Here is a 25547-nt window from a genome sequence, read left to right as displayed (position 1 = left end):
TCCTGGGGGCCATGTGACCTCCTGCCCACCACCCACCCCATTGCTGACGTCATCGTGCGCCCAACTCGTCCATCTGTGTTGCCACGGCAACCGAGAAAGCAAAGGGTTACTCAGTTGGATGGCTTTGAGTCTCGGTCTAACAGCCACTCTTCGTTTACTAATCAGTGAAAAGTGTTCGCAGGAATTTTCCTGATGATCATTCTCCTGGCCTTCTGCTCGCAACAGCGTTCTGGAGATTAATCTTCAATTCCTTGAATTTCCCCAGGCTAACCCTGGACAGTTGCCAACCCTACAATGCAGTCACTCTTACCGTAATCGGTCTTTCTATTTTCAGGGCATTCCTGGTGTTGCTGGTCCCCCTGGCCTGCGAGGACTCGATGGGGTGACCGGTCCACCCGGACCTCTGGGCTCAGCAGGTCCCAGGGGACCTGAAGGAATTCAGGGTCAAAAGGTAATTAATTATTCTTGCTCTGTATGTTCCAGGTTTATTTTGTAGGCTGTTTATCTCTTGCTGTTGGCATTTCATTTCTTGATTCTATCATAGAAACTCCAGCATGCTAAGAATTAAACAATATTGGATGACTGTCTCTCCTGTTCTATGAATGAATTATTGATGTGCAGGTCAATTAGAAGATCAAGATTACAGATCAAGTACTTCGCAATGCCAGTAGTTCTTAATTCTCTACTAAAGTTACAATGATTTAATTTTCATGCCTTCCTGAAATTTGCCCTAAATTTCACAGCAATTTTTTTTGTACATGACAGATTCGGAGATCTGAATGGTGCAATTCTTTATTCGTAGCCCAGACTACAAACTGGATCGCTCGCTGCATAGCAAATTTCCACTTCATTACCCACCATCTGGTTTTCATTAATTCAAAGTAACTACACTTTAACAACTGGAAACTATTTTTCTGTTGGTTAGTTTAGCCTGGCCATCTAAAACGGACCACACTTGGTATCTTCTCAGCACCATTTTGCGATGAGGTTGGCAACCCTCAGTGGTTCTGAGAACCTTTTCCTGTCATTAGTTGCCGGTGCAGTTGAGTTGTTGTGCTCCAGACCATGGAGGCGGAATGTTGTAACGGTGTTGCCGTTTTGTCATTGACCCTAGGGTGAAAGAGGTCCTCCTGGTGAGAGCGTCCCGGGTCCAAGAGGAATTCCAGGAGTCCCTGGGGAGAGAGGAGATCCAGTAAGTGTCAGAACAATGAGCGGATTGAGAGGAGCACGTACCCTGAACGTTCCAGAGCACTGGAACATGCAATTACTTAACACACTATGTAGCTCAATGTCTAACAGAGGTTCCCAGTGGTATGTGATCATGGAGCCTCCATTTCCAATCAGACAGCGCTAAGTCCAAGCACCCCCATGACTCCAATCCATCTGTGTCCTCTTCAGATTTGAGTTCTCTTCAGATCTTGAACTGGACTGCTGGGTGAATTTTTAATGGAGCCCAGATTAAATGCATTAACATGCATATTGGCTTTATATCATTGCCAGGATGGCAAGACCTGCGGATCTGGGCTAGATATCTAACCAAAGCCAGTTTTAATGTTCCGATGTGTATGTGCAAGCTGTATTCTTGTTGGTCAGGTTACAATAAGCTCATATTCATCTCAGCCTTATGCAACATGTAAGGTACTTGCAGGGCCACATTTCTACAATTGTGTTAGGCACGGGGTAAGATAGCTGTGACGGCTCTGCGTTGACACTGTAACCTAACTTGGTATTGGTAATCATAGAGTCATAAAGCACAGAAGGAGGACATTCAGCCCATTGTACCTGTGACAGCTCTTTGGATGAACTATCCAATTGATCCCACTTACTCCATTCTTTCCCTTTAACCCAGATTTGTTTTTTCCTTTTCTGGTATATATCCATTTCATCTTTTTTTTTCACCATCACCAGTCAACTACAAAATACTAGACAAACCCATACCTAGAAGAAGGCCACCTTCTCTATTAGACAGCGTGTGAGAGGGGTAACTTTCTTTAATGTAACAGGGTTGAGACTTTACTTCTAGGTTCATCCTTATTGATCTGAGAATGAGGATATTTAAAAATGAATATGAAGATGTTCTCATACATTGACTTTGTTAATTAAATCAGCGAAGATATCTTTAACAACAAGCCTGCTCCCTGTGTAATGGATACGTTTTGGACAAAGCTTGAGTTAGTCAAGCATTTGTTTGTCGATCGAAACTAATTTTCTAGAATGTGCTTATAGTTGGTCAGCTGTGGCTCACTTGGTAGCACTCACATCTCTGAGTCACAAGGTTCTGAGTTAAGTGCTGAAAAAAGAGACCTGTCAAAGCTTTTTGTCTTACACTCATCAGGACACTCGCAAGAATACAAATTCAAGGGGAAAACAACAATGTATACTGTATGTGAAGAGAGTGTTGATTGGTTGGCAGGTGGACTCTGATTGGTAGAGGCATTGCCGTGGAGAATGCATCAGTAATGGTGACTGACAGTTAACTGCCAACCGTTGCTTGAATTTTAAACCAGGTGGCTTGACCCTGATTGGTCAAGACATTGCCCTGAGGAATGAACCAGTGAATGGCTGTCACTTATTTTGTTTAGCTGAAACAGGCGCAATGTGTGTACATGTTCTTTCTGTCTACAAAGAACAGGGCTGAACAGGGCCGAAAGAGCATTACTCTGGGTCTCTGGAATACCAGTCAGTGACAATGCCACTATGCCACTGCCTCACCTTGTGAAGGTGGTGGTGAAGCACCTTCTTGAATAGCTGCAGTTTATGTGATATAGGTACACCCACAGTACAGGTAGGAATATAGTTCCAGGGTTTTGACCCAGCAACAGTGAAGGAATGGTGGTTGCTCCAAGTCAGGATTGTGTGTGGTTTGGAGGGGAACTTGCAGGTGGTGGTGTTCCCATGTATCTGCTGCCCTTGTCCTACTAGGTGGTAGAAGCCAAGGGTTTGGAAAGTGCTGTCGAGGGGGCCTTGGCCTTGCCCCTTCACATTCCGCTAAGGCAGACACAATCCTGCCTTAGAAACATATCAACCATTCCTTCCGGTTGGGTCAATTTCCTGGAAGTCCTGCCTAACACTGTTTGAGTATCTTACTACACGAATTGCAACACTTCAAGAATAAGGCTCAACTCAGCCTTTACAACAGTAACTAAAAGATGGACGATAAAATGGCGACATTGCCAATGACATCCCTATTCAGAGGGTGAATTTTTAAAAAATATGTAGCTGAGTCAATGATTGGGTGAAGAATTGTTAGAAAGGGTGGAAGAAGATGGATAAGGGACCGGAGTTTTGTTGCAACACCGCTGTTAGGTTGTGCTTGTCCAACTCCTAGATCACGTGGATATCATATCCTGAATCATTTAAATGGTGCTGGAGGTGGCCCTCCTGCAGACTCACGCCCCGTGACAGAGCCCAGCACAAGCGTCAGGACCTGGAAATTTCAAGAGCAGCAGGCATCAAGGAAGTAAGGCAGGAGGCTGGCAACCCTGCTTCCGCCTCATTATAATCATTCTGTTATTCCCACCCTCAGTAAACCCCAGGGCTAGGCTAAAGGGGAGGCTACCGATCTGAGTCCCACCCATCCTCTCCTCCCCGCCATGAGAATGCCATGAGGGTAAGGGGGGAGGAAAATCCAGCTCTTACCCCTTCAGGTGAAAGGTGTCGATCCAATCCATGTCCCCCCATACCCCACCAACCCTTTGTTTTCAAGACCTAGCCCCTGCTCCGAGTTTGGAAATTCCAAGATGCCTCCCCAGCTATCCCCGCTAATTCAAACATTTTAATAGGTAGCACAACACGTGAGGGCGGGAATCAACAAGTGATAAATTGTGATGGAGAGTTTTGCCAAATCAAGGAAGTTGCAACAGCCCTGACCCAATATAAAATTGCTTTGCATTGAAGCAAACAGATGGCTCAACTCAATGAACATCAAATCAAATTTCCCTGCCCCCCTCCCCCACCACAAACTTTATTATAATCAAAAAGGCCTTCGAGGGGGTGACTGTTCCAAATTGCAGCCTAGGTTGAAATATTGTTATCAGTCAGGACATTGAGGACCATGAACCTTTGAATTCAGGATATCGTGAATTCTAAAACAGAAACACACAGTGGCATCTATGTCCATAAAGCGACACATGCACCTTAGCGATAACACACTAACCTGGCAGCTCTTTGACTTAGGGACTGTATTTGGGGAACTAATTAGTCTTGCGGAGCACAGCTGTTGAGTATCAGACGTCTTCATGAGCCAGAGGCTGCTGCTTATCAAAGTATCTTACCTCAGGAAATGTCAAGGAATCTGTCACTGATTTTCATGCTGGATGGAACACCAGGAGCATTCAGATGCCATGGACAAAGACAGTTTCTTTTGTTCCCTTCTTTAGTTTTGCCGTGACCAGCCAGGATTGTTGTGAGATGCGGTTTCACCCAGGCGAAGCCAACAGTGTGAGCGGTCTGTTTGCCCCATGAGTGGGAGAGTGTCTTTCCCCCGGTATGGCACACTACTCCAGGCAGTGACTGGCCCACCAATTGCCGTCATGTACAGAGCAGGGTTGCCAATGCTGTTAGGAGGTTGTCCTGGGGGCTTCATCATCACATGCCCCTGCACTCCTGCCGTTGCTCAGACAGCACATCCCATCCTCACCATCCCCCACCTTCCCACACCAATTGCAATGGCAAAATTACTCAATTGGATGATTCTTGACCATCAATCAAGTACCCTTTTATTCACCTTAAATATTTTTTTAACTGAAACCAAAAGTACTCAAAGAAAGTAGAAAAAATGTGGACCTCTTTTTTTTAATGCCCCTACGATTATTCTCCAGGAATTACTCTCAGCAGTGTGCTGGAAATCAAGCTTCCAATTCCTGGAGAGTCCAGGACAGTCCTAGAGCATTGGCAACCCTCCTAGAGCATTGGCAACCCTCCTGCAGCAGCCGAGACCAACAGGTTTGCGTCACATTGGGCCCCGGTCACCAAACTCATCGTCCAGTTGAGTCTCACGTCAAATGAGGATAACTGAAATTGTTAAATCCAGAGATGTTAGATCACCAGAATTGCCTTTAGGTGTTAGAGCAGATAATATAAAAGATGCTGGGCTGAAGTCACCTTGGACTGAAGAACACTTGCTCTTTCAACCATGGTTTTAACCCTGCTTTTGAATATAATCCAAACTGCTGCAAGGTTCCACTCCTCTTCCTGTCAGTCAGTCTTTTTAGAAATGAGTTTGAGGAAGCTTGAACTCTGTTTCCCCATCAATATGATTCAGCAGCAACAAAAACCAATGTCCATCATTTGGCATCAGCTGTAAAGATAGAGGCCTAAGGGATGGTTGGTTCGAGAGCCTGAAAAGGCCCCACGCAGGGAGTGTAGAGGAAGCTTCACCTCCCTCCAACCCATGGACTGCAGCCCTTGGGGAGGATGCAGAGGAGATTTCTGGGAATGTTACCAGGGATAAGGGACTTCAGCAAGGTGGAGAGACTGGAGAGGCTGGGGCTGCTCTCTTCAGAGTGGAGAAGATTAAAGGGGTGGGGGGGTGGTGGCATTTAAAAGAGGCCATCAAACTATGACATGTTGTGATAGCATAAATGGGGAGAAACGATTTCCACTGGCAAGAGGGTCAGTAGCCAGAGGACACAGATTTAAGATGATTGGCCAAATAACCAGAGAGGGAGATGGGACGAATTTGTTTTAAGCAGCGAGTTGTGATGATCTGGAATGCGCTGCTTGGAAGAGCAGTGGAAGTAGATTCAAAGTAGCTTCGGAAAGATAATTGGGTAAATACTTAAAGAGTTTGGTGCCATGTGGAAGGAACAAGGGAGTGGGACTGATTGGATAGCTCTTTCAAAGAGCCAGCACAGGGAGGATGGGCTGAATGGCCTCCTTCTGTGATGTAAGATGCCACGACACTTCTTGACTGTCACATCTTGATTGCAAATCCCACCAAAAGTTAGGTTACACTCTGTAGAAACTTTTTATTTTTCCCTTTTGAGTATCTTTGGTGTTACTTTGATGTAGTTGGTGCTGTGTTCTGTGTTTTCCTCATTGGCTCACATTGGCCTTTACTGGCAGTGTAACCATTTTTTTTTTGTTTTCTGTGGTTAAGGGTGAGTTGGGTCCTGACGGTCCAAAAGGAGACCAGGGAAATCCAGGAATGACGGTAGGTGATTTTCATTTTGGTTGGGACTGTGATGTTATTATACAATATCCTAAAAACAGTCACATTGCCTTGTCACGCTGCAGTGAATCTATGATGATGCCTAAAACTCTGGAGGCTTTCTAATTTGCGGTGTATGTTTCTTGTTAAGGTTTAGTAAGGCTATTCCTGGTGCTGCTCAGGTGGTTGTAGGATCAAGCCCTACTGCAGAGACTGGAGCCTGACACTCCAGTGCAGCACTGAGGGAGTGCTACACTGTCAGAGGAGATGAGACATTAAGCCAAGGCCCCACCTGCACCCTCAGGTGGATGTAAGAGATCCCATGGTTCTATTTTGAAGAAGGGTAGAGCAATTTTCCTGGTACAAAAGCAAAACATTGCCGGAACTCGGGAATAAAAACAGAAAATGCTGGAAATAGTCAGCAGGTTCTGTGGAACGAGAAACAGAGTTAACATTTCAGGCTTCTGATCTTTCCTCAGAACTGGGAGAAGTTAGAAATGTACGGTGACAGGTTTTGAGCAAGTGAAATGGGGAAGAGGGGGGTGGGGGTGAAGAAGAACAAAAGGGAAGGTGTGTGATTAGACAGGAGAGATTAAATGACAAAACGTTTCATGGTGCAGGGCCAAAGGGAATGGTAATGTGACAAGTAAAGAGGAGGTGTGAATGGCAGGATAGCTGCCAACCGAACGCAGGTTCAGGGATTAAAAGAGGATTGAGAGGGCAAAAAAATCAGACCAGGAAACAGACATGAAACAAAATGGGGGGCAGTGGCTAAATGGTCTATGCCTGAACCGAATTGTATGTAAAAGCTAACTCCAGAATGGCACCTGAGTTAAACAAGGCAGAGGAAAAAAAAATTGCCTGATTGAGAAAGCCGCTGTGAACAGGGCCAGTGCACTCCAGACTTAACTTCAAAGGTGCACCCAAGGAAACTGCAGAATGGGGCCAATCAGCCTGAAGGGAGGGAATGTGGCTGTGGTAATTGGGCTGATTAGCGGACGACTGCAGAACTCCGACGTGCGTCGCCCTGAGGCAGGATCAGCCCGTGATAGTCCGGTAAACAGCGACATTAATTCTTTTCCCTTTGCTTCCTGCTCTTCATGACAGGGGGACCAAATCCGTGCGTACGTGCGGCAAGAGATGAGCGAACACTGCGGTGAGTGTCTGTCTTTTCAATTAAAATGAGAACTGAAGGCCAGAGAGGCTGATCTAAACACAGCAACATCCACTTAAGGAGTCTGATAGGCATGTTAACCAGACCGAATCCCTTCATATTAGGAAAGACGTCTGCAGTAAATTCAGTCAGCAGGTGTTTGTTGTGTATATCAAATAATAAAAATTTACTCTTGCTTAACCAGAACATCTAATAATGGCAATAACATACCCTCCTCCTCTTGTCCCTCATGGGATTTACTTTACAATGTGGATCATGCTGGTACCTCATACAGCAGATCAGCACCAAGAGTGAAAATGGGTCAAGATTAGCTGACACCTATTCCATTCCAGGGGAAACTGGATAAGTACTTAAGGAAGAAGGGAATAACTGGATGTGCTGGTAGGGTGAGATGCCGTAGGGTGGGGGGAAGTTTGTCTGGAGCATTAACACCAGCATGGACCACTTGGGCCAAATCCACAAATAACCCCATCCTTCACTGCTCCACAAATATCCCCAACCTCAATGATGGGGGAGCCCAGCGCATCAGTGCAAAAATAAAGCTGAAGCATTTGCTACAACCTTCAGCCAGAAGTGCCGAGTGGATGATCCACCTTGGCCTCCTCCGGAGGTCCCCAGCATCACGGACGCCAGATTTCAGTCAATTCGATTCACTCCACGTGATTATCAAGAAACAGCTGAAGGCACTGGTTACTGCAAAGGCTTTGGGCCCGGACAATATTCCGGCAATAGCATTGAAGACTTTTGCTCCAGAACTTGCCGCGCCGCTAACCAAGCTGTTCCAGTACAGTTACAACACTGACATCTACCTGGCTATGTGGAAAATTGCCCAGGTATGCCCTGTCCACAAAAAGCAGGACAAATCCAACCCGGCCAATTTCCACCCCATCGGTCTACTCTCAATCATCTGTAAAGTGACGGAAGGGTCATCAACAGTGCTATTGAGCGGTACTTGCTTAGCAATAACCTGCTCACTGACGCTCAGTTTGCATTTACCAGGATCACTCAGCTTCTGATTACAGCCTTGGTTCAAATATGGACAAAAGAGCTGAACTCTTTTGAGGTGAGGTGAGAGTGACTGCCTTTGACATCAAGGCAGCATTTAACCGAGTGTGGCACCAAGGAGTCCTAGCAAAACTGGAGTCAATGAGAATCAAGGGGAAAACTCTTTGCTGGTTAGAATCATACCTCACACGAAGGAAGATGGTTGTGGTGGTTGGAGGTCAGTCATCTCAGCTCCAGGACATCACTGCAGGGGTTCCTCAGGGTAGTGTGCTCGGCCCAACAATTTTCTGAAATTTATTAATGAACTTCCTTCCACCAGAAAGTCAGAAGTGGGGATGTTCACTGATGATTGCACAATGTTCAGCACCATTCGTGAATCCTCAGATGCAGTGGCAGTCCATATCCAAATGCAGCAAGACCTGGGCAATATCCAGGCTTGGGCTGACAAGTGGCAAATAACATTCACGTCACACAAGTGCCAGGCAATGATCACCCCCAACAAGAGAGAACCTAACAATCACTCCTTGACAGTCAATTGTATTACCATCGCTGAATCTCTCCTATCAACATCCTGGGGGTTACCATTGACCAGAAACTGAGCTGAATTAGCCATATAAATACTGTGGCTACAAGAGCAGGTCAGACACTAGGAAACCTATGGTGAGTAACTTACCTCCTGACTACCCAAAGCCTGTCCACCACCTACAAAGCACAAGTCAGGAATGTGATAGAATACTCTCGCTTGCCTGGATGAGCGCAGCTCGAATAACACTCAAGAAGCTAGACACCACCAAGGTCAAGGCAGCCAGCTTCATCGGACTCGATCCACAAACATTTACTTCCTCCACCACTGACGAACACTGGCAGCAGTGTGTACCATCTACAAGATGCACTGCAGGATTTCACCAAGGTCCCTTAGGTACAGCACCTTCCAAACCCATGACCGCTACCATCTAGAAGGACAAGGGCAGCAGATACATGGGAACATCACCGCCAGGAAGTTTCCCTCCAAACCGCTCATCATCCTGACTTGGAAATATATCGCCTCCTTCACTGACACTGGATCAAAATCCCAGAACTCCCTCCCTGACAGCATTGTGGGTGTACCTACACCACATGGGCTGCAGCGGTTCAATAAGGCAGCTCACCACCACCTTCTCAAGGGCAATTAGGGATGGGCAATAAACGCTGGCCTAGCCAATGATGCCCACATCCCGTGAATGAATAAGAAAAAGTCACTGAGTCCCCCACTATCAACATCCTGGTGGTTACCATTGACCAGAAACTGAACTGGACTAGCCATATAAATACTGTGGCTACAACAGCAGGTCAGAGGCTAGGGATTCTGTGGTGAGTAACTCACCTCCTGACTCCCCAAAGCCTGTCCACCATCTACAAGGCACAAGTCAGGAGTGTGATGGAATACTCACCACTTGCCTGGATAAGTGCAGCTCCAACAACACTCAAGAAGCTCAACACCATCCAGGACAAAGCAGCCCGCTTGATTGGCACCACATCCACAAACATTCACTCCCTCCACCACTGACGGCTTCAAGTCACTCACCATCCTGACTTGAAAATATATCGCCGTTCCTTCACTGTTGCTGGGTCAAAATCCTGGAACTCCCTTCCTAACAGCGCTCTGGGTGTACCTACACCACATGGACTGCAGCGGTTCAAGAAGGTGACTCACCGCCACCTTCTCAAGGGCAATTAGGGCTAGCCAATGATGCCTGCAACCTGTGAACAAATAAAAAAAGACCTCCTTCTGTGCATAATTCCCTGTAATTACCTTTGCAGACCAAACTCACAAAAAAAACACTTGAATCTGAGGAGAAAAAATATTTGGCTTTCATCCATTTCCCATGGGAAAAATTTGGGATTGGTCATATTGCTGTATTGTGAGTTAGTGTGCAAGCCAGAAATATGTCAGCATCTTGAAAAATAGTTTCTTGTGGTTCTCAACTTAATGAGTGATGACAAAACCAACTGCTGAGAAGGCCTGCATTAAATTTGCGAGGAAGGAGAGGAATATTGTGTCCAAGTAGTCGCTTGGTAGTGCAGAACCTGAATATTGCTGAAAAGAGAGACCTGTTGCTGAAGCTTTTCATCTTGCACTCATCAGGGCAAGAAGGTAAAATTTCACAAATAATCACTCAATTTATTCTAAAGGGGAAAAGGGTGATTGGTTGGCAAGTTTGGCCAAGGTCTTCCCTAGGGCAACACCTCAGCCAAACAGAGTTGAGTGGTCATCCAATTAACTCCCTTTCTCCTGTCGTATAAATGTTGTGATCGTTTGAAATTTTGCATTCTTGTGTTTGTCCTGATGAATGTGAGATGAAAAACTTTGGAAACATGTCTCTCTTTTCGGCAGTTGTCTCCCCTTGCCCAGCCCTAATAGCCCAGGGCTCAAGACAGATTTGTCATTTGACTGGTGAGTAGGGGAATGTCAAAGGTGCCAAGCCAGATCCCTCCGTGATTCCTAACTGAATCCTGGTCAATGCTCAGTGCATATCAGAAGATTGCAGGCAGCCCCTAAAGGGTGTGGATATATTTCCTGGATCATAAACCCAGACTGAATTACATCGATCCAGGTTTTGTTGCTGCATGGCAATATCACGCCATTCCCTGTTAGTTAGACTTGTTCCTGGACCCTTCAGCTCAAAATATTTTTGCCCACAAAGTTGCTGGAAGTGCGAGCTGATGACAACATGGTGAGGGCAGTGGGGCATCTGGGACCTTGGTGAACCACATGACCACCAAGGCATCTCCTTAATCAACAAGTTTTAAGGATGGAGAAAGAAACAGAGGAAGGGCGGAGAACGAGGGTGAATTGAATGACAAATCAGGCACAGAGAAAGAAATAGAGAGAAGGAAGGAAAGATTGGATTAAGAGAGAGAGAGAGACAGAAACAAAAAGCAAAATTTCTTTTCAAATTTGATATTCCTTTAAATCTCCAGCAACAATTCACAGCCTGAAGGAGTGAGACTGCACAACCTGCAACCTTCACTTTCTGGGCAAGAGAGGTTGATTGGCAGTCATTATTAATTATCATATCCTTAAAAGGGTACTTAGCTTGTTAATTAACCTTCTGTAGTCAGTTTAATGGGTAATTATTAAATAAATACAGCAACTTCATAAAACTCCCGAGAAGGTTAAGGGTGGGAAGCTGGCCTTGTGAGGTCTTGATGTCCTCCACAATCCAGGCGGAGGAGAGGAATATGTCTAATGTGCTGCCCTAGCTTCTTCAGAATAAAATTTTGTTTCAGCAATTGCCCCGAGCACCCCGTGTTCATGCAGAGGTGGGAGGAAGAGGAGAGAGGAGGGGGGAAGACCCACTATGGTGATTTCTACCCCCAGCCCACCACTGCCTCCCATCCTCCTTACAGGTTGGAAATCATTCACATGCCTCCATGTCAGGTGACAACACATTCAGGCTCGAGTGTGGAGCCTCCCTTGGTCAAATAGCTCACTGGTGCACTGCTGTCATGTGAGCAAGGTAGCAGAAGGATGTTGTCCTTGCCTGGGGGCCATAGCCCAGCAACAAGTTTGCACCTTCAGGAGAGGATTGGGGGGGATGGGGGGGAAGGAGGTGGAGAAATGGATGGGAATTGTTTTTTGAATTGTCATTTTGACATGGAGAGCTTTGTTTTTTTGTTCCTTATGTCAATTCCAGCCAGATGGAAAACCCTCTGAGGTAACAATTACTAATTATTTCTCTCATTCTCTCTTTTCCTTCCCCCTCCTGCCCCCCACCAGCATGCGGAGGTGAGTTACAACAACCATTTATCTTCCTTTTCTGTCCCTTCTGGTGTGATCAGGTGACAACAATAACTTACATTTATATAGCACCTTTAATGTCACAAAATCAAGGCTCGAGAGGCGAGAATGATTGAAGTGCAGATATCTTGGAGGGTTGCCATCTTGGAGGAGATTAGAGGGCTGAGGCCACGGAGGGATTTGTAAACAAGGATGAGAATTTTAAAACCAAGGCATTGCTTGACTGGGAGTCATTGTAGGTCAGTGAGCACAGGGGGTGATAGGTAAGCGGGGTTTGATGCAGGTTAAGGTACGGGCAGCAGAGTTTTGGATGACCTCAAGTTTACGGAGGGTAGAATGTGGGAGACCAGCCAGGAGAGTATTGGAATAGCCAAGTCTATAGGTAATGAAGGCACAACTGAGGGTTTCAGCAGCAGATGAGCTGAGACAGGAGTGTGATTGGGGCAGTGTTACGAAGGTGGAAATCGGCCGTCTTATTGATGGCACAGATATGAGGTTGAAACAAAGGGATGCACGTGATAAATTGATGCGATGTTGGTCATATCGTGGGGTTGGGTCAAACCCAGAGCCAGAAGGAGGGAATGGGGAGAGCTGCTCTGAAATCTCCCTTCTAAAAACTGAATGGGGAAAGAGTGGATGCACAATAAAGAAGAAAAGCCAAAGAGAGAGGTAAGATGCCTTCTTTTGCTCTCCCAAACTGCGCGCTGCCTCCCATGGTGTTTAATGGGATATCAGGGGTCTGAATCTTTGAACCTGATCAGGCCTATGATCATGAGCCAAAGAATAAAAGTGGGCTTACAATTGGATCACTCCTTGGCGGGAGGTCAGTCTATCACCATGTGTAATGCCAAGGCTCAGTCACTGGTCCATAGAGGGTCTCCATATCTTCACCCCTGGGCCAAGGAGGAGATAAATCAGCTTGTTCTGTTCTCAGTCAGCGAAGCAATGATTGTTCCAGCAATTGTCCTGAGTAGACCTGGTTTAAGAAGGGGTCAAGGCAGTCATCCAGGCAGGACCCTCACTGACCTCTGCTGTAATGCCTCAGATGTTGGTTGAGGACAGCATTGGTTCAGCTGTGATTCCCTCCACAGTCCAAAAGCCTGTTTACTCAATGGAGGTTTTGTTTCCTCTTGCACCACAGGGTTTAACACGCCTCTGTAAAATGTCTTTCCTTAACTCTACTGTAAACCCACTCAAAATTAATACTTTGTCACTGGGGACAGTGCGCAGCAATATCAAGCCCCACTGCTCTCTGAGCCACAACAAATGTCAAAAAGTTTGATCAACCCACCTAATGGTTTAATTTAGGTTAACAGGATACGAGCACCAAGTTTGTAAACTTAATAAGTAAATAACTGTTTATTGAACAAATTGTCTTTAACCAGTGGCAACCTAAACTCTACCCCCTTCTTAAATCCCTATATACACACACAAGACACATGAGACACACAAAACATGGATTTTAAGGGTGGGTTAAAACAGTTCAATAGCACTAATTCCGGAGTACAAGATTCGATGGGTTGATCTTGATCGATGTCTTCCAAATTCCTTTCAGTCCTTTGTTGACGACATGAGGTGGTCTTCCAGCACTTTCAGTCTGTAATTCACTGGTTGAGCAGTTGCCTTTCAATGTCTCTAACAGTGATTTTCCCCTTTGCCTCTTGACGGGGGTTTTCAGGGTATAGAGATATGAGGAGAAAAAGCCAGCTAGCTATTATTGTAGAATTACTGGAATCCTACACACACAGGTTTTAGGCCTTTTTCCTTTCCGGCTAGGGGCTATTCTGCTGCACTGATCTCACACAAACCCTGGCCACTTGATCAGGAGCCAATTAAAACATTGTTGTCCATTAGACCAGACTCCTCCTTGGCACCATCCTGTCTTTCAGGGCACACTCTGTTCCAGGACAGCAACATTTTATATATCCCTCACACTGTTCCAATAGACATGTCCTTCAAACTGCAGCCATTGTAATTTTAATCCACAGTCCAACAGAAATAAAAAGATGTGTCCTTTACAAAGTTAACAACAAAAGTAATACAATAGTGTGTTACCAGAGCAAACTAAAACCCCTGGTGCCTAAGCAGCTCACAAACCAAGAATAATCATGTAGATAAGATTCCAGAGGTCCCATAAATTGTACCATGATGATGATGATTTATCATAGGAGTTCCTCAGGGTAGTGTCAGGCTAGGCCCAACCATCTTCAGCTGCTTCATCAATGACCTTCCTTCCATCATAAGGACAGAGGTGGGGATGTTCACTGATGATTGCAGAATGTTCAGCACCATTCACAACTCCTCAGATACTGAAGCAGTCCATGTTCAAATGCAGCAAGACCTATACAATATCCAGGCTTGGGCTGACAAGTGGCAAGAAACATTCGTGCCACAAAACTGCCAGGCAATGACCATCTCCAACAAGAGAGAAACTAACCATCGCCCCTTGACGTTCAATGGCATTACTATCACTGAATCCCCCACTATCAATATCCTGGGGGTTTCCATTGACCAGAAACTGAACTGGACTAGCCAAATAAATACTGTGGCTACAAGAGCAGGTCAGAGGCTAGGAATCCTGCGGCGAGTAACTCACCTCCTGACTCCCCAAAGCCTGTCCACCATCTACAAGGCACAAGTCAGGAATGTGATGGAATACTCTCCACTTGCCTGGATGAGTGCAGCTCCAACAACACTCAAGAGGCTGGACACTGTCCAGAACAAACTAGCCCGCTTGATTAGTACCCTTTCCACAATCATTTACTCCCTTCACCACTGACACAGTGGCAGCAGTGTGTACCATCTACAAGATGCACTGCAGGAACTCACCAAGCCTCCTTAGACAGCGCCTTCCAAACCCACGACCACTACCATCTAGAAGGACAAGGACAGCAGACACGTGGGAACACCCCACCTGCAAGTTCCCCTCCAAGTCACTTACCATCCTGACTTGGAACTACATCACAATTCTTTCACTGCCAGTGGGCCAAAACCCTGGAACTCCCTCCCTAACAGCATTGGAGGTGTACGTACACCACAGGGACTGCAGTGGTTCAAGAAAGCAGCTCACCACAACCTTCTCAAGGGCAATTAGGGATGGGCAATAAATGCTGGCCCAGCCAGCGACGCCCACATCCCATAAATGAATTTTAAAATGTCTTGAGCAGGAGTCAATAGGAGACAATTGGGACATAGGACCCTAAGAAATCGGAGCAGGAATAGGCTCTATGGCACTCTTGAGCTTCCTCCATTCAGTAATATCCTTGCTCAACCTCTATCTCAACTCCACTTCCCCATATCTCTTGATTGCCTGAGTGCCCAAAAATCTATTGATCATAGTCTTGAATAATCTCAATGACTGAGCATTCCCAGCTGTCTGGGGTAGAGAATTCCAGAAATTCAGAACCCACTGACTGAAGAAGTTCCACCTCATCTCAGTCCAAAATGGCTGACCCCTTTACCCTGAGACTATAACCTGGACTCTCTAGCTCCAAGGGAAAAAAAACCTCTGCATGCCTTTCCAGCCAGGGGGAACATAGACATTTATTCAGTAATAGACCAGAACATCATGATAATTGGACCACCTGATGCTGCAGCTCAGCTAATCTGCTTTGCATTGAACAACAATTGGCCTCCACTTCAAATGTCATTTTATGTGTGTCCATCACCTTTATCAGTGTCCCCATCTCTGCGTCATCCTGGGTGCACAAACGCCGTTCCAGAGTTAGGTTTGCCTGACCGGTGGGATTCTGACTTAAGGTTTGGTCAACTTGGAAGGAAGGTGTCTGAATTGGGCCCTGGGCAATGCCAATTTATGCAGTCTGAAACCTGAGCCAGGAACCTACAAGGCTGTACCTGGAAACTTAAGACTGATAACTAATGTCTCTTGAGAGTTGGTCAACTCAGACTGATTGTATGGAAATGTCTCTCTCGGTCAAAACCCTGGAATTTCTTTCCTAAGAGCACAGTGGGTGTACCTATACCACATGGACTGCAAAAGTTTAGGAAGGTGGGTCACCACCACCTTCTCAAGGGCAATTATGCCTCGTGCTGCTCCTGGCAGGAGGCCATGCCAGGAACAGCGCCAGGCATACCTAAAAATGAGGTGTCAACCTGGTGAAGCTACAACACTGGCATCGACCCGACAAAAAGCAGGACAAATCCAAACCGGCCAATTACCACCCCATCAATGTACTCTCGATCATCAGTAAAGTTATGGAAGGGGTCACCAACAGTGCTATCAAGCGGCACTTGCTTAGCAATAACCTGCTCATTGGTGCTCAGTTTGGATTCCGGCAGGGTCACTCCGCTCCTGACCTCATCACAGCCTTGGTTCAAACATGGACAAAAGAGCTAAACTCCCGAGATGAGGTGAAAGTGACTGCCCTTGACACCAAGGACGCATTTGACCGAGTGTGGCATCAAGAAGACCTAGCAAAACTGGAGTCAATGAGAATCAGGTGGAAAACTCTCCACTGGTTGGAGCCATACCTAGCACAAGGGAAGATGGTTGTGGTTATTGGAGGTCAATCATCTTAATTCCAGGACATCACTGCAGGGATTCCTCAGGGTAGTGTCTTCAGCCCAACTATCTTCACCTGCTTCATCAATGACCTTCCTTGCATCATAAGGTCAGATGGGCAATAACTGCTGGCCTAGTCAGCAACGCCCACATCCCATGAATGAATAAAAAAAAAAATTAGGGATGGGCAATAAATGTGGCCTTTACAGCAATGCTCACACCCCATAAAAGAACAAAAAGCCCCCAGTGTCTCTGTCATCATCAGAAGATACAGAGTGGGGATAGGCCATTCTGCCTATCAGGTGTCCATCATCAAGAGCCCAAGTCTGATCACTCCTCCCTCCCACAGACCTCTTGATCACCTACTATAGGGAACATTGATGCACTCTCCTTGACCTCCCTTGCAGAAAAAATAGTTGTGTTGTGAAGTATATCCATAGCTTTAGTATCCCTTCCCAACCATATCGTCCAGTTTTAAAGGTCCCAATTGATCATCTTCTGGTATTTTGAGATTATGTTCCACTTATCTACAATGGCAGAGTTCTGCTCAAGGTTTGTGAATCTGGTACATCAGTTGCTTTAAATATCTCAGAACGTGCATGGGTTACTGAACTGCAGTGTAGAGTGGCCCCTTTATGACCTAAGGCATTTTAAAGTCTTATCTATTTGTGGTTTCTGTAATGTGTATCCATGGTAATGTATTGTTCACCCATTGTTTGATGTGTCTTCACTTTATATTTCAATAGTAAGTGTTGTATCCCTGAAAATGTTCATCTGTCTTTTAAGATGCATCAACTTTGGATTGAGAACCAGTGCTGAATAAATTTTGAACATACCCTGCACCTGTAATATCCATTGGGATGCTTTAGTCAGTCCTCATACTTCAACATGTGATAAGCCCCCTACCTTGCAAAGGTGTTAGTGATTGTAGGAACATAGCAACAAGAGGAGGCCATTCAGCCCCTTGAATCTGTTCTACGATTCAATGAGATCAAGGTCAATCTGTACCCTAACTCCCTCCACCTGCTTTGACTCCTTTAAAACCTTGTATAGCAAAAAAAAAGTCGATGTCAGGTTTATAATTATTGATTGAGTATCTATTGTTTCACATTGGAGAGGATTTCACAGTTCTACCAGCTCTTGAATGAAAAGGTTTTTCCTAGCTTCTCTCCTGAATGTCTAGGTTCTGATTTTTAAGGTTATTCCCCTTTGTCCTTAACTCCGCCACCAGCAGAGAAAGCTTCCTTCAATCCCTCGGTAGTTGGATTTATTTATTTTTTGTCCATTTATGGAATGTGGGCATCGCTGGCTAGGCCAGCATTAATTGCCCATCCCTCAAGTCTCAGAAGTGGAACATGAACTCATGATCTTCTGACTCAGACTCAAGAGTGCTGCCAACTTGGGCTTCCAATATAAGATTCCAAACAACTAATTAGGCCCAAGCCAGTGATCCAAGAGTTTAGCTGTGGTCTTGTCAAACCTTTTGCCTTTTTCAGATCCCAACATCATGCTAGAAACATAAAGCTTTTTGGAACTATATGCAACATTATCTGTTTGGTTTTTGGATCAATTTTGATCAACATTTCCACTTGTGTCTATCCAAAGTTGATCTGATTATGAACATTTAGTAGATGGTAAGACCACATTATCAGGTGTGTGAGTCGCAGTAGCTAAATTCTGGTCAAATAGTTGATTGAATAACAATTTGACGTCACCAATGCATTGGATTTCAAAGCAGCTTGAATGCTGCTACACCCTCCCAAATGTTCCCAGGTGATAGTTACTCTGCAATTTTTTTTTACTGAGTAAAGGTGGCAGAGGGAGGCAAAATGTTTCTTCGAAGGAGACAGCAATGTCAGAAGCCCACCAGTTTGAGGTCATAGGAAGGAAAGAGAAAGAAAGAGAGAGAGAGAAAAAGGAAGAGAGAAGGAAAGTATGAGACTGACTTGCAAGTGGAGTCACTATTGTAATCCAGGAAAACACAGGAGCCAATTTACACACAGCAAACTCCCACAAACAGCAATATAACAACAAGATAATTAGTTTTAGTGATATTGGTTGAGGAATAAATATTTGTCAGGACACTGGGGAAATCCCCTCCCCCTGCTCATCAGAATAGTGCTCATGGGATCTTTGATGTCCACCTGAGAGATTAGGTGAGACCTCGGTTTAACATCACAGCACACCCTCACTGCTGCTTTGGAGTGTCAACCTAGATTTTTGTGCCCAAGTGTCTGGCGTGGGACATGACCCCACAGCCTTTTGACTCAGAGGCAGGAGTTCAACCCATTGAGTCACGGCTAACACTGGGATAACTTACCATTAGAATGGAAGACGGTACAGTGAGTCTCAATTTGAACACAGCGGGCATGCAAGGAGGAGAAAGAATGTAGTTGGTGCAACATTTAAACACTTTGGAGGAACAAGAGAAGAAAGTTCAGAAGTGCACAATATTGACAAAGCAAGGCTTTGTAAAAGGGTTGTGATAGAGAGAGGTTGGAGAATCAATGTACAGACGAGAAATTCCATTTCATAAAACGAGCCTTTTCAAAGAGTGTTAGATGGTGCTGGGAACATCTGCCCAGATGTTTTTTTCTTTATTCTTTCATGAGATGTGGGTGTCACTTGCAAGGCCAACATTTGTTGCCCATCCCTAATGGCCCTTGAACTCAGCAGCTTGCTGGGCCATTTCAGAGGGCAGTAAGAGTCAACCACATTGTTATGGATCTGGAGTAGGTAAGGATGGCAGATTTCTTTCCCTAAAGGGGCATTAGTGAATCAGATGGGTTTTTATGACAATCAATGATAGTTGTCATGGTTACCATTACTGAAACTGGCTTCATATTCCAGCTTTTTATTAATTGAATTTAAATTCCACCAGCTACCTCAGTGGGATTTGAACCCACATCCCCAGAGCATTAGCTTGGGCCTCTGGATTACTAGTCTAGTGACATGGCCACTACGCCACTGTCTCCCCCTAAATATATCAAAAGTAATGGCTTGCGACTGACGGATTGGATATACTGCTTGAAACCGGATTTTAAAAACTGGAAGAGACAAATATGCTCGCTTCTACTCCCCTCTCACCTCTGTAGGCTTGGCGGAGTGCTGTTTATGTGTGAAAAAAGAGGCTCTGCCAAATTTCTGCCGGAGGTATTCCTGTACAGCGGGAGAAGTCCCAAGCAATTTCACCCCTTTATTGTTTTGGAGGAGAAAGTAATTGCTGATTTAACATAAACCTGGGCAAGCCTGAAGAAATGCAGTACCAAAGCAAAGGTCATATTATCACCCATTGAGCCTCTCCTACATCCTAAAAATCCAACCTGCTGAACTAATGTTGGTCATGATATCCTCATGAAGGAATTTCAAGGGGCATAATCAACAGGCCATCTTTAACTCCCGGCTATTTGTCTGGCTGTTCTTATCTGCCACTCAGAATTCTTATTGCACTCTCTGTTCTGACTTGCATTGGAAATGTCACACACTAATTTGAAAATACTGGCAGAGTCTCCAGTCCCCACACCAGTTGATGACTAACTCCATATATTAGCAATCTGCCTGTGACTCTACCTGGATTGATATGTCGCATTGTACTTTCTGGGTTTTGGGACCAAATCTGCTTGCTCTGTTCTCTAGATCAACTAATCAACAAATTCAACAACTGATTGGCACTTGTGGAACAACTAATCCGTTAGAGTTGGACATCAGTTACATGAAAGTTTCAGCAGAAATTTAGTTAAAATAAATGTCCTGCGGCTTAGACACCTGATGGTACGGTCAATGTGGGTGCTTTTAGTGAATTGTTTGTCTCTTATTCACAGTATTTGATGGATTTTAAGTACATTTACTTTAAGAAGCTGCTCCGATAAGGACCACACCACACTTGTGTGCATTGCTGATTGATAATGGGTTTGTCTTTGCTTGATCTATCGATAACTGCCCAAACCCAGTGGAAAAACACCACATCAGGCAGAATGACATTTTGCAGTTCCTCTACAATTTCAACAATAAGCACTTGCATTTATATAGCCCCTTTAATGTTGTAAAATGTCCCAAGGTGCTTCACATGAGTGTTATCAAACAAAATTTGATACCAAGCCACATATGAGGACAGGTGAGGAAAGCTTTAAGGACTATCTTAAAGGAGGAGAGACAGAGAGCTGGAGAGGTTTAAAGAGGGTTAGGGCCCAGGCAGCTGAAGGCACAGTCGCCCATGGCGGAGTGATTAAAATCAGGAATCCGCAAGAGACCAGAATTGGAGGAGTTCAGAGATCTTGGAGGGTTTGACATCTGGAGGAGGTTGCAGAGGTTGGAAGGGTGAGGCTAAAAAGATATTTGAAAACAAGGGTGAGAATTTTAAAATCTCCATGTTGCCGGGAGCCAATGTAGGTCAGTGAGCACAGGGGTGCATGAGACTTGATGAAAGTTAGGATACAGGCAGCAGTGCTTTGGATGAGCTGAAGTTTATGGAAGGTGAAAATTGGCGGGGGGGGCTTGTTTATTTGCCAAGTTGGTGTTTCACTAAATTAAGCCAGTGTTTGGGCATTCACTGTGGGTTAGTGATCTAAATAGGTACCAGCTGAGGGGATTTAATGGGTTGCTTTCTTTAAATTGGCACATTCTTGCCTGTTGTCCATGAGGAGAGCTCAGTCTTTCAAAGCCAGCAAAACACAGTTGGAGTTGACTTTCTTTATTTCCCACTAACTAAAGTGTGACAAACGATAACTGGAATTTGAACATCTATATGTATGTTGATCAACCGATACATACACCATAAATAGCTCAATACATAGGCAGATAGATAGACAGATTGATTGATTGATTTCTCCACGGCCTTCATTTTTGTTTTCTTTAAAACCCAAAGTATTTGATGACATTCCCTTGGCCTAAAACTCCAGCCCAAAATGGAGCCTCCATCTTATATATCTCTGTCTCATCTGGAGCCATTGGCATTGCAGTTTGGTCTTGTTTTCCATCAAATACTGGTCCCAGCTTTGGCCGCTGTGTTAATTATTGTTGTGTTGTCCGTGCTGTCCTTGTCCCCTGCTTCATCTAGGTTTCTCGTCACACTTACCATCTTATTCCCGCCAAATCCCTGTTTTAAAGATCTCACATGAGGAGGACTATGATGGTGCCAATGGTGAGTCTGTGTCACTTTGTCTTCTGTGTCATGTCTCCAAAGCGGTATTTCTTCAATTTGTGTTTTTGTTGAGCATTTTTTAAAATTACTAATTAGCACAAAGGATTACGTGGACTTTGCAACACAGAAACAAGTCATTCAGCCCAAGTGAACTGTGCCAGTGTTTATGCTTCACGCCAGCCTCTTCCCACCTTTCTTCAACTAACCCAGTCAATATTGTTAATAGAATGTTAATTATATTGTTAAGATACACAGGTGAATGCCGTTGTTTAAATAAGTACTTCGAGTATTTATAGAGAGTGCTAGGACACTGGGTTGGTAGGTAGGAAGCAGACATATGCAATGCTGAATTCTGTGAATAAAATTATTATCAAGAAAAGTATTAGTATCTAGTTTCATACTTCGCCAACTGGCTTGGGATTGGAATAACAAAAATACCCTCCTATTCATTTCTACCTTTATGTGGCTTCCCCCCCCCATGTTGTTAAAGAAGACAAAATTCAAATGCATGGATATACCTTCCCTTCCATCGTTAAGGCCAGAATTTTTCCGTTGGCGGGTTGGGGGCGGGGCCTGCTCGCCGATGGGAAAATAACGCGGGATGATGTTGGGAGGAACCCCCGATGTCATCCCGCCCCATTTAAATATTCAGGAAGGTGGGCGGACAGCGAAATCAGCTGTCCGCCCGCCGACCTGTCAATGGCCAATTGAGGCCATTGACAGGATAATTAAGCCAATTAGAGGCCCTGCCCGTCCAACCTTAAGGCTGGTGGGCAGGCCAGGAGCCCCAGCGGGCTTCTGATAATACATGAAACCTCATCCACTGGCGGGATGAGATTTCATGTCTGTTTTTAAAAACTTTAATAAACTTTATGTAATATTTATTAACATGTCCCATCTCATGTGACATTGTCACATGAGGGGGACATGTTAATATTTTTTTTATTTTGCTATTTTTTAGGTTTATTAAGCTTTCAGCGCTCTCCCTGAGACAGCACTTAGCCTCAGGGAGCAGTGCGCTCTTATGTGTGAAAGAGTGCACTTTGACAGTTGGGGAATCCCTCCTCTCTCCTCCGCCCGCCCCCCCCCGCACAGGGAGTGCATAGCGCTTCCTGTCGGGTGGCCCGCTGGGCGGGGCCTTAATTGGCCCGCCCACTTAAAATGGCCGTGGGGCCCGTTTCGGCGGCGGAGTTCAGCTGCCCGCCCGCCGCTGAGCCGGTGGGGCCTGCCCGCCCATCGAGGGCTAAATTCTGCCCTAAGAATGTTGCTCCCCTGCAAGTTAAGCCTAACCTTTGGGCTCTGATTGGCTGTCCAGTTTTGAGAGCCTGCCTGCTGCCCTTAATTAGACAAGGAACCTGTCTCCATGACAATCAGTCAACATCCCAAAGAATGACTATATCCCCCAGAGCCAGGTTTGGGACCCGGAAACAATCCCAGCCCGTGTTTCCCACCACCCCCCCGCAACCACCACCCATTCCCGCCCCCACCCTGCCCCCCACACAAAGAGCGAAAATTCAACCCAGAGTCTTTTTAAAATAAAACTGAAGAGCTCAGATTCAAAATGGTTTCATTCCTAAAAATAGCAACAGGAATTTAATGACAGCTTATTTGCTGGATTCATCTCTCCAACATTTTCAGCATCATTGGTGTCAATTTTTGGTAGAAATTACAATCTGCTCTTGAACACTCAGCACAGCAGCTTCGCATATGCCCACGTTGTAACATGACAGAGAGGGATTTGCTGTGAGTGCGTTAAGTGGTCTTGTGAAAATAGAACTACTTGGAATTTCTATCCGATTGTGTTGTGGGATTCAAACACGAGTTTGGGTGTGTGCGAGACAGTCTCCCATTGCTAGTCACCAACCTCCATCGTGGGAAATGTAGAATGATCGCTTTGAATCATCTGTTGATGGAGAGCCGACGGTAAAATTGAACCCAGAGTTTTTTATTCGCTGACCGGAGGGAGACTAAGAATTGGCAGTAACACTCAGGTCCACATTGCCCGAAGGGGGTGCCGATCTCAAACTCCTGCCCGCTGTATAGCGCTGCCCCAAATTACATCCTCGGATAGTTTGTTACGTGTTAACTGGAACTTGTGATTGTGTTTCGTGTTTCTGATATGTTTGGCCTGGAATGTCCTCTCAGCTTCTCTCGTTCCATCATTGTAACTTCTCCAGAGGCATATCGGAAATTCAGTTTAAGCTCACTTAGGGCAAAGTTACAGTGGAGGAACGGGAGCAGTTCTGAGCGCACATGAGGCTTTGCTTCTACCTGTTACTTTTCTCATCCTCATTGATAAAACGGAAAATCATCTATTCCCCTTCCTTTGAAGTAATTATTCACCATTGTTACAGTAGCAAAACCTTACATTGATATAGCACCTTTGATATGGCAAAACTTCCCGAGGCACTTCATAGGCCCTTGAGCCTAAGAAGGAAATGTTAGAATACGTAAGCCTGGAATATCCCCATCTGCTCCCAACTGATTTAATGCCCCACTGCCACCAAACCTGCCACAGAGGAGGGCATTAAATTCTACCCCCTCTCTCATCAATCGGCAGAACTAATGATTTGATCTGCAGAGTGAATGGCCTTCAGGCTATTCTCCTATTTAAATGTAAATTAGTCTTCCCTTCAATTCTTAATGATGTTGGCCCTTCATCTCATGGCCACTAATTTAGTGTCTGACCTGTCGGATGGTGGCGTGTGGTATGTTTAAAGCAAGCTTTCTTCTTTCTTCCTGCTATTAACAATTCTGAAGGGAAGGAACTGAGAGTGGTGGTGAATGGCAATGACCCGGACTACGAGCATTTCTATACAGTGGAAAGCTACAATGAACCGACAGAAGATGACGGACTGGAACAGTTCCAAAGCTCGGAGATGATGCGTAAGTGTCCCTCACCATTTTATTCCTTAACACCTGGTTTCCTTTTCAGTATTTAGAGAAAATATGGTCACACCAGCGTGCAGGATTGAGTAGAATGGGCCTATATCCTCTGGAGTTTAGAGAAGTGAGAGTTGATCTCATTGAAATGTATAAAGTTCTTCGAGGGCTTGGTACAGCGGATGCTGAGAGACCGTTTCCCTGGCTAGAAAGCCTATAACTAGAGGGCCACAGTCTCAGGATATGGGCACTGAGATGAAGAGAACTTCTTTCCCTCAGAGGGTCTTGAATCTTGAGAACTCCAGTCGCTGTTCAGTTGACGAATATGGTTAAAGACAGGGATTGATAGATTTTTGGGCACTGAGGGACTCGAGAGATATGGGGCTCAGGCAGAAAGGCGGAGTTGATGGGAAGATTATCCATGATCTAACTGAATGGTGGAGCAGGTTCAGGGGATTACATATCCTACTGCTCCTTTTTTATTCTTGTTCTTATCTTGAATAATTGAATAATACAAGGTTATTTCTAATGTACGCTACTTTACCAGTCTTTGTCAGTAGGCGTTCCTCACTCGAAGGTTTAGCAGAGACCCAAAAGGCCGTGTTGAATTTTCAGGTCTCTTTAATATTTTGGTGTCATTTTCTTTTCGCTTGTGATTTCAGGAGAACTGAGAACTGAAATATCAGAATCTGAGTAGGGCCAGGCCTCACTTTGATTTCTGATGGTAGACTTCCCCAGATGCGATGGAGCAATTCCAGAATAGAATGCAGATACCCAGGGGCAGTGGAGAAAAATGCCTGAACTCTGAAACTTCCCTTGGAGAGCATTTCACGTATCCCTGCAATTTCCGGGCGGTAGTAGCACAAATCTGGAATCCTCCGCCCCCAAACG

The 25547-nt window shown here is 45.2% G+C and overlaps 1 protein-coding gene across 1 annotated transcript in view; it reads left to right on the top strand.

Moving 5' to 3' along the window:
• Positions 1-25547, top strand: part of LOC144681409 (uncharacterized) — a 119587-nt gene that overhangs the window by 85180 nt on the left and 8860 nt on the right. The window contains exons 39-44 of the mRNA XM_078543004.1: positions 335-451; positions 1115-1192; positions 6101-6154; positions 7259-7311; positions 21690-21773; positions 24534-24659. Of these exons, the coding sequence (XP_078399130.1) occupies positions 335-451; positions 1115-1192; positions 6101-6154; positions 7259-7311; positions 21690-21750 (363 nt within the window). The 3' untranslated portion in view covers positions 21751-21773; positions 24534-24659. The remainder of the gene's footprint in view (positions 1-334; positions 452-1114; positions 1193-6100; positions 6155-7258; positions 7312-21689; positions 21774-24533; positions 24660-25547) is intronic.

The sequence above is a fragment of the Cetorhinus maximus genome, chromosome 6 (assembly GCF_964194155.1).
Source record: "Cetorhinus maximus chromosome 6, sCetMax3.hap1.1, whole genome shotgun sequence".
In the NCBI taxonomy this organism is placed as follows: Eukaryota; Metazoa; Chordata; class Chondrichthyes; order Lamniformes; family Cetorhinidae; genus Cetorhinus; species Cetorhinus maximus.
The sequence above is the reverse complement of the archived record's forward strand: the minus strand, read 5'-3'. Positions and strand labels throughout refer to the sequence as shown.